This window comes from Aotus nancymaae, unplaced genomic scaffold (genome assembly GCF_030222135.1).
Source record: "Aotus nancymaae isolate 86718 unplaced genomic scaffold, 86718_ANA_hifiasm-v0.15.2.pri h1tg000106l, whole genome shotgun sequence".
NCBI lineage: Eukaryota > Metazoa > Chordata > Mammalia > Primates > Aotidae > Aotus > Aotus nancymaae.
The window spans coordinates 1,546,629-1,560,685 of NW_026988521.1; the positions used below are offsets into that span (position 1 = coordinate 1,546,629).

Sequence of the window (14,057 nt, forward strand, 5' to 3'; positions counted from 1 at the left end):
CCCTTCCTGGGTCAGGCCTGGAAGCTGCCCCAGGGCTTGGGCCCCAGAAAGGGCTTGGTCTTCCCAGGGTAATGTGAGCCTGATCAGACCTGGGACCGGCTCAGCGGGGGTCTGGGGGCCCGTGGGGGGCACGGAGCCTGACCAGACATTCTTCTGGCAGGACACTCCTCCCCCAGCCACCTGGGTTCATCCCGCTAGCAGCTGGACATGGTCCCTGGGCGTGTGTTGGCATTCGGGCTGCAGGGCTGCCGCATCCTGAAGAAGGCTGTGTTTACCCAGGAAGCCATAAAGAGATGACCTCCGATAACCTGAACCAATATTTCCCCACGGCTTGGGCCCCCACAGCTGTCTTCTTGATCATCTGGCAAATGCCACACCCACCCCTTGGCCCTCCTCTACCTTCCCGCCCTCCCACTCCTGCTGGGGCATATAAGGCCTGGACCCCTGTGCCCGGGCGCAACCTGCACCACCCCTCCCAGCCACCATGGGGCTGCCACTAGCCCTCCTGGCAGCCGTCTGCCTGGCCCTGTCTTTGGCCAGGGGCTCGGAGCTTCAGACAGGTGAGAGGGCAGAGTGTCCTGGGGCCGGGGCCGGGGGGCAGGCCAGTCGCACCTGGGAGGCAGAGGTGGTCCGAGTCCCTCCTAGCAGTCTGGGCGACTCAGCTGAGGCTCCGGGCCTGGGTTGGCCCCCTGCAGCCCCCCAGCTCTGCTGACTTTCAAGGGGCTGGAAGGATGGGGTTCCCCTGCCAATCCTTTGGGGTTGACTGCCCGACAACACTGTGGGTTCCCGGGCCAGCACCAGGTGGAAACAGCAGCCCAGGCCCCAGTGAGCTGGGTCATTGTCTGTCGGGGAGGGAAGAGTGGCCAGGACCCCACCAGGAGGCCCCCTTCTCAGGTGGCAGAGACCCCGGAAGGGTGGAGGCTGCATAGCCCTTGCTGGGGTGCCCAGACCCCCTCCCCTACACCCTGCTCGGCACCCGGCCTCACTCCTCACTGGGTGAGGCGGGGGTAGAAGGCCTGAGACCCCTGGGGTGGAGTGACCAAGGCCCAGCAGAGGGAATCTTTCCCGGCCGGGGCCCGTGCTGGGCACGAAGCTGCTTCCAGGTCTTCCGTGGGGCCCTCCTCCTGAGGGCAGTGTGGGCAGCCTTTCCCGGCTGGCGCCACTCACCCCTCGTCCCCCGCTGCTCCCTCAGAGGGCAGAGCCCAAGACCACGGCCACAGCGTCTGCAGCGCTTGGGGTGACTTCCACTACAAGACCTTCGACGGCGACGTCTTCCGCTTCCCTGGCCTCTGCGACTACAACTTTGCCTCGGACTGCAGAGGCTCCTACAAGGAATTCGCCGTGCACCTGAAGCGGGGCCCGGGCCAGGCCAGGGCGCCCCCGCCGGTGGAGTCCATCCTGCTGACCGTCAAGGACGACACCATCTACCTCACCCGCCACCTTGCTGTGCTGAATGGGGCCGTGTGAGTGTGGCGGGCGGCGCCTCTCCCACGTCCAGCAAAGGGGGGTGGACGGCTCCCGTAGGGGTCTCCCTCGTAGCGCCTTCCTGCCCCAGCACGCGGCTTAGGAGAACAGCCTTGCAGTTCGGGTTCAGGTCACTAATTCATTCAACAAACACTGATGAGCCCCCATCATTCCCCTCACAAGCAAAGGGTTTTAGTTATCCCTTTCCTGTGTGTCCTGGACAGCTCCTGCCCTCGGAGGAGCCCACCAGGCTCAGGGCGGCCTTGGCACCCCTGGAGGCTCCCGTCTCTGGTCCTGGGCAAGGAGTGGCCGTGTGCCCTGTCCCCAGGCTAGAGTTACAGAAGCGGGTGCAGGGGGGCTGTGGGGGGCTGTGGGAGCGCTGTTGTCTCCCGAACAATGAGGCCCTGTGGGTGTGTTCCTGTCCAGCGGGGTCCCTACCTGCAGGACTTGCCCTTCTTCAGCCCCGGGGATTCAGTTCTCTGCAAGGGGCTCCAGTGTGGGCGCAGGTGGGAAGGTAGAGACCCTCAGGTGTGGGCACGGGTGGGTGGGAAGGTAGAGACCCTCAGGTGTGGGCACGGGTGGGTGGGAAGGTAGAGACCCTCAGGTGTGGGCGCGGGTGGAGGGTAGAGACCCTCAGGTGTGGGCGTGGGTGGAGGGTAGAGACCGTCAGGTGTGGGCGCGGGTGGAGGGTAGAGACCGTCAGGCGTGGGCACGGGAAGGTAGAGACCCTCAGGTGTGGGCGCGGGTGGGAAGGTAGAGACCCTCAGGTGTGGGCGCGGGTGGGAAGGTAGAGACCCTCAGGTGTGGGCGCGGGTGGGAGAGACCCACAGGCGTGGGCGCGGGTGGAGGGTAGAGACCCTCAGGTGTGGGCGCAGGTGGGAAGGTAGAGACCCTCAGATGTGGGCGTGGGTGGGAAGGTAGAGACCCTCAGGTGTGGGCGTGGGTGGGAAGGTAGAGACCCTCAGGTGTGGGTGCGGGTGGGAAGGTAGAGACCCTCAGGTGTGGGCCCCGGGTGGAGGGTAGAGACCCTCAGGTGTGGCCGTGGGTGGGAAGGTAGAGACCGTCAGGTGTGGCCATGGGTGGAGGGTAGAGACCATCAGGCATGGGCGCGGGAAGGTAGAGACCATCAGGTGTGGGCACGGGTGGGAAGGTAGAGACCCTCAGGTGTGGGCACGGGTGGAGGGTAGAGACCCTCGGGTGTGGGCACGGGTGGAGGGTAGAGACCCTCAGGTGTGGGCACGGGTGGGAGAGACCCTCAGGTGTGGGCGCGGGTGGAGGGTAGAGACCCTCAGGTGTGGGCGTGGGTGGGAAGGTAGAGACCCTCAGGTGTGGGCGTGGGTGGGAAAGTAGAGACCCTCAGGTGTGGGTGAGGGTGGAGGGTAGAGACCCTCAGGTGTGGGCACGGGTGGGTGGGAAGGTAGAGACCCTCAGGTGTGGGTGCGGGTGGAGGGTAGAGACCCTCAGGTGTGGGCGCGGGTGGGAAGGTAGAGACCCTCAGGTGTGGGCACAGGTGGGAGAGACCCTCAGGCATGGGCACGGGTGGAGGGTAGAGACCCTCAGGTGTGGCCGCGGGTGGGAAGGTAGAGACCCTCAGGTATGGGCATGGGTGGGAGAGACCCTCAGGTGTGGGCACGGGTGGAGGGTAGAGACCCTCGGGTGTGGGCGGGGGTGGAGGGTAGAGACCCTCGGGTGTGGGCGCGGGCGGAGGGTAGAGACCCTCGGGTGTGGGCATGGGTGGGAGAGACCCTCAGGTGTGGGCATGGGTGGAGGGTAGAGACCCTCAGGTGTGGGCATGGGTGGGAGAGACCCTCAGGTGTGGGCACGGGTGGAGGGTAGAGACCCTTGGGTGTGGGCACGGGTGGGAGAGACCCTCGGGTGTGGGCACGGGTGGAGGGTAGAGACCCTCGGGTGTGGGCACGGGTGGGAGAGACCCTCGGGTGTGGGCACGGGTGGAGGGTAGAGACCCTCAGGTGTGGGCACGGGTGGCAGAGACCCTCAGGTGTGGGCATGGGTGGAGGGTAGAGACCCTCAGGTGTGGGCACGGGTGGGAGAGACGCTCAGGTGTGGGCGTGGGTGGAGGGTAGAGACCCTCGGGTGTGGGCGCAGGTGGGAGAGACCCTCGGGTGTGGGCACGGGTGGGAGAGACCCTCAGGTGTGGGCATGGGTGGAGGGTAGAGACATTCAGGTGTGGGCATGGGTGGGAGAGACCCTCAGGTGTGGGCACGGGTGGAGGGTAGAGACCCTCGGGTGTGGGCATGGGTGGGAGAGACCCTCAGGTGTGGGCATGGGTGGAGGGTAGAGACCCTCGGATATGGGCACGGGTGGAGGGTAGAGACCCTCGGGTATGGGCACAGGTGGGAGAGACCCTCGGGTGTGGGCACGGGTGGGTGAGACCCTCAGGTGTGGGCGCGGGTGTAGAGTAGAGACCCTCGGGTGTGGGCACGGGTGGCAGAGACCCTCGGGTGTGGGAACGCGTGGGAGAGACTCTCAGGTGTGGGCACAGGTGGAGGGTAGAGACCCTCGGGTGTGGGCACGGGTGGGAGAGACCCTCAGGTGTGGGCATGGGTGGAGGGTAGAGACCCTCGGGTATGGGCACAGGTGGAGGGTAGAGACCCTCGGGTGTGGGCACGGGTGGGTGAGACCCTCAGATGTGGGCGCGGGTGTAGAGTAGAGACCCTCGGGTGTGGGCACGGGTGGGAGAGACCCTCGGGTGTGGGAACGCGTGGGAGAGACTCTCAGGTGTGGGCACGGGTGGAGGGTAGAGACCTTCGGGTGTGGGCACGGGTGGGAGAGACCCTCGGGTGTGGGCGTGGGTGGAGGGTAGAGACCGTCAGGTGTGGGCGCGGGTGGGAGAGACCCTCAGGTGTGGGCACGGGTGGAGGGTAGAGACCCTCAGGTGTGGGCACGGGTGGAGGGTAGAGACCCTCGGGTGTGGGCACGGGTGGGAGAGACCCTCGGGTGTGGGCACGGGTGCGAGAGACCCTCAGGTGTGGGCGTGGGTGGAGGGTAGAGACCCTCAGGTGTGGGCGTGGGTGGGAAGGACCCTCGGGTGTGGGCACGGGTGGGAGAGACCCTCAGGTGTGGGCACGGTTGGAGGGTAGAGACCCTCAGGTGTGGGCACGGGTGGGAGAGACCCTCAGGTGTGGGCACGGGTGGAGGGTAGAGACCCTCAGGTGTGGGCACGGGTGGGAAAGATCCTCAGGTGTGGGGACGGGTGGAGGGTAGAGACCCTCGGGTGTGGGCACGGGTGGGAGAGACCCTCGGGTGTGGGCACGGGTGGGAGAGACCCTCAGGTGTGGGCACGGGTGGAGGGTAGAGACCCTCAGGTGTGGGCACGGGTGGGAGAGACCCTCAGGTGTGGGCATGTGTGGAGGGTAGAGACCCTCGGGTATGGGCACGGGTGGAGGGTAGAGACCCTCGGGTGTGGGCACAGTTGCGAGAGACCCTCGGGTGTGGGCACGGGTGGGAGAGACCCTCAGGTGTGGGCGCGGGTGGAGGGTAGAGACACTCAGGTTTGGGCACGGGTGGGAGAGACCCTCGGTTGTGGGCGGGGGTGGAGGGTAGAGACCCTCAGGTGTGGGCATGGTAGGTGGGACAGGTAGAGGTCCTTGGGCACCGAGGCGCAGAGGCTGGGGTGAATGCCTCTACCTGGGCCAGCACAAGTAGCAGCAGAAGTTGGGTTAGGGCCCTGACAGCCTCGGGGGCAGCCTAGGGAGCCCCATGGGCGGTTGTTCCACTGAGCAGGGGGCCTGGAAGGGGGCTGGGCAGCCTGGCCCTCCCTACTCTTCCAACCCTGTGTCCTCAGGGCCCTGAGAGGGGACCCTGCCTGGGACTGTGCCAGGAGGAGGGAGTGGAGAGCGCAGTACAGGCCGGAGGTGGCTCTGCTGGGAAGCCCGGCCAGAAGAGACAGACAGGGGTCTTTGGCCATATCCTCCCACGCCAGAGGCCGGCCAAGTCCGCTGACCCGGGCAGAGCCGCCCCCACCACTCGCGCACGGCTTCAGTCCCCTCTGGGCGGCAGGGTCCCGGGAGGACAAGCCGGGGTCGGGGGGTCCGGGCGGTGGACCCAAGAATGACCCCGACGTGCTCCGGCCAGGGTCGGCACCCCGCACTACAGCCCCGGGCTGCTCATCGAGAAGAGCGACACCTACACCAAGGTGTACTCCCACGCCGGCCTCAGCCTCATGTGGAACCGCGAGGATGCGATCATGGTGCTCGGGGGCCCCGGGCTCGTGGGGCCGGTGGGGGCTCCGTCAGGCCTCTGGGTGGACCCCAAGGGAGGGCAGGGCGGGCAGGGCTCTGACCCCTCACTGAGAGGGCAGGTGTGGGCAGGGTGTTGGCGCTGGACCTGTGGGGGCAGCAGCAGAAGCTGGCCTGGCCCTGACCCCTGGGCCTCACCCTTCCCCCAAACACACTCGGCTTCTCGGGCACCTGCCCTCCCTCCTGTCCCACCTTCCTCTGGCTCAAATGAGCAGCGAGTGGGTTCCTGGCCGCTGTCCTGGAGGCCGTGGGCCGGTTGGGAGGCCAGCTCACCCGCTCCCTCCCCAACAGCTGGAGCTGGACAGTAAATTCCGGAACCACACCTGTGGCCTCTGCGGGGACTACAACGGCCTGCAGAGCTATTCGGAATTCCTCTCTGACGGTGAGGCCCAGAGGACTTGGCAGGGGCGGGGTGGGCTGGGGGCTCCCGGGAGCCCCGCTGAAGGCCGTGCATCCCCAGGCGTGCTCTTCAGTGCCCTGGAGTTCGGCAACATGCAGAAGGTCAACCAGCCTGACGTGGAGTGTGAGGACCCCGAGGAGGAGCCGGCCCCAGCGTCCTGCACCGAGCACGTGAGTCCCCTCGTCCTGGGTGGGGGGTCCCTGCGGAGCTGGCCTCTGAGCAGCGTGCTCACCCATGCCCATTCCCAGCGCGCCGAGTGTGAGCGGCTGCTGACCGCCGAGGCCTTCGTCGACTGCCAGGACCGGGTGCCGCTGGAGCCCTACCTGCAAGCCTGCCAGCAGGACCGCTGCCGCAGCTCCGACGGGGATGCCTATGTCTGCAGCACGGTGGCCGAGTTCTCCCGCCAGTGCTCCCACGCCGGCGGCCGGCCCGGGAACTGGAGGACTGCCTCGCTGTGCCGTAAGCGCTGGTGCCCTGCGGGCAGGGGACTCCGGGGGACCCCGCGCTGTCTCCCCAAGCCTGAGGGTGGGGGTGGGAGCCGTGTCTGCGCAGGGGACCGGGAGTCGGGGGACACTCACCGTGGGCTGGGAGCCCTTCTCGACGCACCTCGGGGTGGAGCGGCTGCTGTGCCCCAGCCTCACCCTCACCTCGGGCCTCTGCGGTTGCAGCCAAGACCTGCCCCGAGAACATGGTGTACCTGGAGAGCGGCTCGCCCTGCATGGACACCTGCTCGCACCTGCAAGTGAGCAGCCTGTGCGAGGAGCACCGCATGGATGGCTGTTTCTGCCCGGAAGGTGCGTGTGGAGGAGGCCCTGCCCCGGCACTGCCCACCGGGCGAGACTCCTGCAGCCCTGGCCTCGCGTTCTCGCCTGTGCTGAGGGGACGGCTCTGCTGGGTGGCGGGGGCAGCGGCGGTACAGAAGTGCCTCTCCCTCCACCCAATACCTGGGCGGGTCCAGGGAGAAGGGGCCTCGGTGTGAGGCTCTTCCCCAAGGATGGCTTCGGGGAGGCCGGGAAGGGGGCGGCCTTCTGGTCATCAACCTGGGGACAGACCTCCTCCTGCCCAGCCCCTGTCCTGGAGCCTGGAGGCTGGGGCCCCATGGCCAGACCCCAACCCAGGGACCCGGTGGGGACCGCAGGCGTCAGCCCAGAGGAACAGCGGTGCCTGCGGGTGGGAGGCCCGGCCGGCAGCCCCCCAGTGGGGATTCTGGCTCTTTCTGAGCTAGCCAGGGTGACGCTGCCTCCCTGGCCGTCCCAGGCACCGTGTATGATGACATCGCGGGTGGCGGCTGCGTTCCCGTGAGCCAGTGCCACTGCAGGCTGCATGGACACCTGTACGCGCCGGGCCAGGAGGTCACCGATGACTGCGAGCAGTGGTGAGTCCCGGGCCAGGGCTGGCGCGGCAGAGGCGGGGCGGCGGAGCCCTGACCCTGTGCCCCGCTCAACAGCGTCTGCGACGCCGGCCGCTGGGTGTGCAAAGACCTGCCCTGCCCCGGCACCTGTGCCCTGGAAGGCGGGTCCCACATCACCACCTTCGACGGGAAGAAGTTCACCTTCCACGGGGACTGTTACTACGTCCTGGCCAAGGTAGAGGCTGCCCGGGGGCTGGGGCGCGGGGCAGAGCTGGGCTGGCATCCGGGCCCTCAGCTGTCCAGGGGTGGCGGGCCGGCTGTCCCTGAAGCGCAGGGTGCCCGTGGGCTGTCCCGGGGCAGGTGACAGGGCTTCTGCTCTCTGGCTGGAGGATGAGAAGCGGGCCTTCCCTTGTAAGCCACCGCCGGGTCCTAGGGTGCAGGGTGCTGCCCGCTGCGGCCCTCAGCGGCTACTCTGCCTCCTGCCCTGTCACAGGGTGACAATGATTCCTATGCCCTCCTGGGCGAGCTGGCCCCCTGCGGCTCCACGGACAAGCAGACCTGCCTGAAGACGGTGGTGCTGCTGGCCGACAGGAAGAAGAATGTGAGTGGCCCCGCCCTCTCCTTCTGGAGCCCCGAGTCCCCCGGGGGCCCTTCTCTGCCCTGAGCACCCTCGGCCCTTCCCCAGGTGGTGGTCTTCAAGTCTGACGGCAGCGTGCTGCTCGACGAGCTGCAGGTGAACCTGCCCCACGTGACTGGTGAGTAGTGTCCAGGGAGGAGCCCGGGCCCTTCGAGCTCCATGGGGCCTGCAGTGATTCGGACAGTCCAGCCGCATCCGACCCAGGAGGCTGGGTGGGAAGATCCCACACTGGGAGGGTCCCTGTGGTGCCCTGAAGGCTCTGTCCTGGGTCCTCTGCTGGAGGGGGCGGTGGGAGGGTGGCACCTTCCGGCTGCTCACCTGGGCCCTGCAGGTCCCGGGACCTCACCCCTCACCCCGCCCATCTCCCTGCCCCTCACCTCGCCCCTCACCCCACCTATCTCCCTGCCCCTCACCCTGCCCCTCACCCTGCCCCTCACCATGCCCCTCACCGTGCTCCTGCCCGCAGCGAGCTTCTCCATCTTCCGCCCATCTTCCTACCACATCGTCGTGAGCGTGGCTGTTGGCCTCCGGCTGCAGGTACAGCTGGCCCCGGTCATGCAACTCTTTGTGACGCTGGACCAGGCTGCCCAGGGGCAGGTGCAGGGTGAGTGACCCCACCGAGCTCGCCCCCACAAAGGCCCATAGGGGGCCCTGCCCTGCCAGCCCCAGACCCTTCCCAACCTTCCCTGGCCCCTCAGGGCTCTGTGGAAACTTCAACGGCCTGGAAGGCGACGATTTCAAGACGGCCAGCGGGCTGGTGGAGGCCACGGCAGCCGGCTTTGCCAACACCTGGAAGGCACAGTCCAGCTGCCATGACAAGGCGGACTGGCTGGACGACCCCTGCTCCCTGAACATCGAGAGTGGTGAGGCTCGGCCACGCGGGCACCCCACCCAGCCCACCTGGCGACCCGCCCATGGCCTCCAAGGGTAGACGGGGCTCCAGCCGGATGCGTGTGTGGGGAGGGCAGTTAGGCGGCTCTCCCACGGGGCAGCACGGCACCTTCGACTTCCTGCTGGGGCTGGTTTATGGTGGCCATGGCGGCAGCCCGCCGGGTGACCTGGAAGAGCCTGGGCTGGATCCTACTGGGATGCTGGGCTGTGGGTGAGAGATGGGAGGTGGTGGGTGACCTGCAGGGGGCTCTGCCCAGCCTGGAGCTGCCTGGAAATCTGATTCCGGGGGAGGAAGGGGACTGGGCGTGGGTACACAGGGGGAACCATGTCTGGGGTCCAGGGGATCTCATGGGGGTCCCAGGTCCCACTGAGGTTCTGATACCCACTCCCCAGCCAACTACGCTGAGCACTGGTGCTCCCTCCTCAAGAAGACAGAGACTCCCTTCGGCAGGTGCCACTCGGCTGTGGACCCCGCTGAGTATTACAAGGTGGGTGGGACCCGCACCCCCAGCCCCCCACACCATCGAGGTGGACTTGGCACCCCGGCCCCCCACACCATCGTGGTGGATTCGGTGCACCCCCAGCCCCCCACACCTGAGGTGGACTTGGCACCCCAGCCCCCTACACCATCGTGGTGGATTCGGTGCACCCCCAGCCCCCCACACCTGAGGTGGACTTGGCACCCCAGCCCCCTACACCATCGAGGTGGACTTGGCATTCCAGCCCCCTACACCATCGTGGTGGATTCGGTGCACCCGGCCCGGCCCGCCGGTTGTGTGTGTGAGGTATGCGAGCTTGTATGTGTGAGTGCCAGCCACTCTGCCTCCCGGCCTCACTGCCCGCCCGCCTTGCTCTGTCACCCAGAGGTGCAAATACGACACGTGTAACTGTCAGAACAATGAGGACTGCCTGTGCGCAGCCCTGTCCTCCTACGCCCGTGCCTGCACCGCCAAGGGCGTCCTGCTGTGGGGCTGGCGGGAGAGCGTCTGCAGTGAGTCTGCCCCTGCGCGCTGCGTCCTGGGGACGGGGCTGGGCCCTGAGCACGGGTGGTCTGGGGAGAGGGGTCGGCTCCCTGGCAGCTGCGGACCAGGCTCCAGCTTCATAGGCCGGCGGTAGTGGGAAACCAGCCCCTCCCACAGCAAGGGGTGGCCACACAGCAGGGACGGAACCGGGGACGGGCCTGGCACTGTGGTGGCCGAGTGTGGGAGTGGGTTCCAGAGCGTGCACTCCCTGGCCCCCGGGCCGCCCTGGGGATGGCAGCCACGTCTGGCTCCTCACGCCCCTCACGTCACCCGTGGTCCTCTGCAGACAAGGACGTGGGCTCCTGCCCCAACTCGCAGGTCTTCCTGTACAACTTGACCACCTGCCAGCAGACCTGCCGCTCCCTCTCGGAGGCCGACAGCCACTGTCTCGAGGGCTTCGCGCCTGTGGACGGCTGTGGCTGCCCTGATCACACCTTCCTGGATGAGAAGGGCCACTGCGTGCCCCTGGCCAAGTGCTCCTGCTACCACCATGGCCTGTACCTGGAGGCGGGGGACGTGGTCGTCAGGCAGGAGGAACGATGGTGGGTGCTGGGCCCCGGAGACCTGGGAGGCTCTACCTGGGGAAGCTGAGACGCCCGAGGCTGAGGGGGCCCTGGGTGGGGACTCTGAGAGTTGCCAGTCTCACCTATGTCCTGGGGAAGCTGCTGCTGTCTGTGGCCGTCCCGCGTGGGCCCTGCTCATCTCTGGCCTCTCCCACAGCATCTGCCAGAACGGGAAGCTGCACTGCATGCAGATCCGGCTGCTTGGCCAGAGTAAGTGGCACTGCCCCTGCCACCCCTCCCTGGCCACCCCTCCCCTGCCACCCCTCCCCGGCCACCTCTCCCCTGCCACCCCTCCCCTGCCACGCCTCCCCAGCTACCCCTCCCCTGTCACCCCTCCCCGGCCACCCCTCCCCAGCCTGGCCACCCCTCCCCAGCTGCCCCTCCCCTGCCACCCCTCCCCAGCCTGGCCACCTCTCCCCTGCCACCCCTCCCCAGCCACCCCTCCCCTGTCACCCCTCCCCAGCCACCCCACCCCGGCCACCCCTCCCCAGCCTGGCCACCCCTCCCTAGCCACCCCTCCCCTGACACCCCTCCCCAGTCACCCCTCCCCAGCCACCCCTTCCCGGCCACCCCTCCCCAGCCACCCCTCCCCGGCCACCCCTCCCAAGCCTGGCCACCCCTCCCCAGTCACCCCTCCCCTGACACCCCTCCCCAGCCACCCCTCCCCTGTCACCCCTCCCCAGCCACCCCTCCCCTGCCTGGCCACCCCTCCCCGGCCACCCCTCACCTGCCACCCCTCCCCGGCCACCCCTCCCCAGTCTGGCCACCCCTCCCCGGCCACCCCTCCCCAGCCTGGCCTCCTCTCTCCGCCCACCTGCCTGCCCACCCCGGCTATCTGCCCCAGTCATCCTCCCCGGCCACACCTCCCCAGCCTGCCTGAGACCCCCAGCTTTAGCTGGAGCTGAGGTGGCCCCTCCGTCCCACAGGCTGCGTGGCCCCGAAGATCCACGTGGACTGCAACAACCTGACCGCACTGGCCACCTTGAAGCCCCGAGCTCTCAGCTGTCAGACGCTGGCCGCCGGCTATGTGCGTGCTGGGGGTGCTGCTGTGGGTCGGGGGTCCCTGGCTGGCTGGCTGGCTGAGCTGGGCTCCTGAATTGTGCCCCCAGCCAGGGTCTGGGTGCTGAGTCTTGAGGATGCGGGCCCTGCAGATGCTGTCCCTGTCCCTGGGAGGGAAGCAGCAGCCTGTGGGCCACTGGGGCACAGGGGTCAGTGTAGGGCCCTCGGCAGGCAGCCCTCACCAGTCTCCCTGCCCATTGGCGGGCCTGAGAGCGAGAGGCCTGAGCCCGGGCCAGGGAGAGAGGTGGGAGGTCCAGGACATGATGGAGACTGCATCGTCAATCCTGGCCGGGCATCTAATCCTGACCCCAGGGAGGGCTGCAGCCTCACCTGTCCACCCCCAACCCCCACCCTCTGGCTGTCTCCAGTACCACACAGAGTGTGTCAGTGGCTGCGTGTGCCCTGATGGGCTGATGGACGATGGCCGGGGCGGCTGCGTGGTGGAGGAGGAGTGCCCCTGTGTCCACAACAAGGAGCTGTACTCCCCCGGGGACAAGATCAAGGTGGACTGTAACACCTGGTAAGCTGGCCTGGCCTCTCATGCCCCACGTGCTCCACAAGGGTGTCCACTGGAGAACGGGCAGAGGGGCAGGTGCCTCTCCTGGGGGGTCTGCCTGGGTCTGGCGAGACCCTATGGTGGCCCTGGTCCCACGGCCAGGGGGAGTCTATGTCAGCCGCTGGTCTTGAAGCCATGGCGGGAGGGGCATTTGGAGCCACTTTTGGGGCCAGCGTGGGCCTGCAGGTGTCCTGCGTGGGCAGCACAGGGAGCTGTCTGCCCGGTGCCCAGGGTCTCCTCCAGGCACCCATGAGCGGGTGGGGGGGACCTCGGCCCCTGGGTCCTTCAGGCTCCTCTCCTGTCCTCAGCACCTGCCAGAAAGGACGCTGGGCGTGCTCCCAGGCTGTGTGCCACGGCACCTGTTCCATTTATGGGAGCGGCCACTACATCACCTTTGATGGGAAGTACTATGACTTTGACGGACACTGCTCCTACGTGGCTGTTCAGGTGCGGTCATGGCCACGGCCTAGCCAGCTGCTTGTGGTCAGGGACCCTCTGCCTGCCTCGAGTGAGGCTCTCAGCTCCCTGAGAAGCCCTGAGACTTGGGAGGGCTGGCCTTTCCTCAGCCCCAGACCCACACCTGCAGGGAGATTTGGCCTTCTAGCCAGGGGTGGGTGGGGGTGGTAAAATCCCCTCGGCAACATCCAGTTCTGTGGCCCTCCTGTGGGTGCACGAGGTGGGTGGGGTTGACCGCCCAGCCATGGGGACTGAGGTTACCCATGTGGGGAGCCGAGTAAGGGCCAGGGCTAGGCCCCTGCCCACGAGACTCTCCAGATCCAAATCCCACGGCCCTTTGAGGCACCATGATCCCTGGGGTCCAGGGATGGGCCTGCAGCTGGGTCAGGTCCCCGGATGGGCAGGAGCGGGGCCAGGTTTGTGTGCCCAGTGGCTGTGGCCCCACCAGCTAGGGTGGGTGTGCCCTGGGGGGTACCTGGGGCCCAGCCGTCCTGGCTGACCTCCCCCTCGTGGCCCCCAGGACTACTGCGGCCAGAACTCCTCACTGGGTTCATTCAGCATCATCACCGAGAACGTCCCCTGTGGCACCACGGGAGTCACCTGCTCCAAGGCCATCAAAATCTTCATGGGGGTGAGTGCTGCCGGCCCCGGGAACGTGTGAGCCCTGGGGGGCCCTCAGACCAGCCAGTGACTGGGGCTCTCCTCCGGGCAGAGGACGGAGCTGAAGTTGGAAGACAAGCATCGAGTAGTGATCCAGCGGGATGAGGGTCGCCACGTGGCCTACACCACGCGGGAGGTGGGCCAGTACCTGGTGGTGGAGTCCAGCACGGGCATCATCGTCATCTGGGACAAGAGGACCACCGTGTTCATCAGGCTGGCTCCCTCCTACAAGGTGGGCTGCCTCCCTGCCTGCCCTGTCCTCCCTGTCCTCTCCTGGCCGCCCCCACCCCACATCCCGTACCCCAGTGTTTGCAGGACAAGCCCCTGCCCTCCCTCCAGTCCCTTTTCGGAGTCCCCGGGATGCTTGTCTCCTGCAGGGCACCGTGTGTGGCCTGTGTGGGAACTTCGATGACCGCTCCAACAACGACTTCACCACGCGGGACCACATGGTGGTGAGCAGTGAGCTGGACTTCGGGAACAGCTGGAAGGAGGCCCCCACCTGCCCGGACGTGAGCGCCAACCCCGAGCCCTGCAGCCTGAACCCGCACCGCCGCTCCTGGGCGGAGAAGCAGTGCAGCATCCTCAAAAGCAGTGTGTTCAGCATCTGCCACAGCAAGGTGGGGGGCCGGCCAGGAGGGGCAGAGTAGGCAGGGAAGGGCTGTAGGTGGGCTGTGGTTGTGGGCGGGACCGACTGTAGGCAGAGCAGTGCTATAGGTGGGCTGTGGCTGTGGGTGGGGCC

The 14,057-nt window shown here is 67.5% G+C and overlaps 1 protein-coding gene across 1 annotated transcript in view; it reads left to right on the forward strand.

Annotated features, from left to right (window-relative positions):
- The first annotated feature begins 477 nt into the window (after positions 1 to 477).
- MUC2 (mucin 2, oligomeric mucus/gel-forming) overlaps positions 478 to 14,057 on the forward strand; it is a 40,551-nt gene continuing 26,971 nt past the window's right edge. The window contains exons 1-23 of the mRNA XM_064370287.1: positions 478 to 560; positions 1,193 to 1,463; positions 5,560 to 5,674; positions 6,015 to 6,105; positions 6,184 to 6,293; positions 6,372 to 6,582; positions 6,792 to 6,917; positions 7,381 to 7,498; positions 7,571 to 7,709; positions 7,968 to 8,075; positions 8,160 to 8,229; positions 8,578 to 8,715; positions 8,810 to 8,974; positions 9,396 to 9,490; positions 9,867 to 9,993; positions 10,311 to 10,566; positions 10,745 to 10,797; positions 11,514 to 11,614; positions 12,015 to 12,166; positions 12,511 to 12,649; positions 13,179 to 13,289; positions 13,371 to 13,550; positions 13,696 to 13,935. Of these exons, the coding sequence (XP_064226357.1) occupies positions 485 to 560; positions 1,193 to 1,463; positions 5,560 to 5,674; positions 6,015 to 6,105; positions 6,184 to 6,293; positions 6,372 to 6,582; positions 6,792 to 6,917; positions 7,381 to 7,498; positions 7,571 to 7,709; positions 7,968 to 8,075; positions 8,160 to 8,229; positions 8,578 to 8,715; positions 8,810 to 8,974; positions 9,396 to 9,490; positions 9,867 to 9,993; positions 10,311 to 10,566; positions 10,745 to 10,797; positions 11,514 to 11,614; positions 12,015 to 12,166; positions 12,511 to 12,649; positions 13,179 to 13,289; positions 13,371 to 13,550; positions 13,696 to 13,935 (3,192 nt within the window). The 5' untranslated portion in view covers positions 478 to 484. The remainder of the gene's footprint in view (positions 561 to 1,192; positions 1,464 to 5,559; positions 5,675 to 6,014; positions 6,106 to 6,183; positions 6,294 to 6,371; positions 6,583 to 6,791; positions 6,918 to 7,380; positions 7,499 to 7,570; positions 7,710 to 7,967; positions 8,076 to 8,159; positions 8,230 to 8,577; positions 8,716 to 8,809; positions 8,975 to 9,395; positions 9,491 to 9,866; positions 9,994 to 10,310; positions 10,567 to 10,744; positions 10,798 to 11,513; positions 11,615 to 12,014; positions 12,167 to 12,510; positions 12,650 to 13,178; positions 13,290 to 13,370; positions 13,551 to 13,695; positions 13,936 to 14,057) is intronic.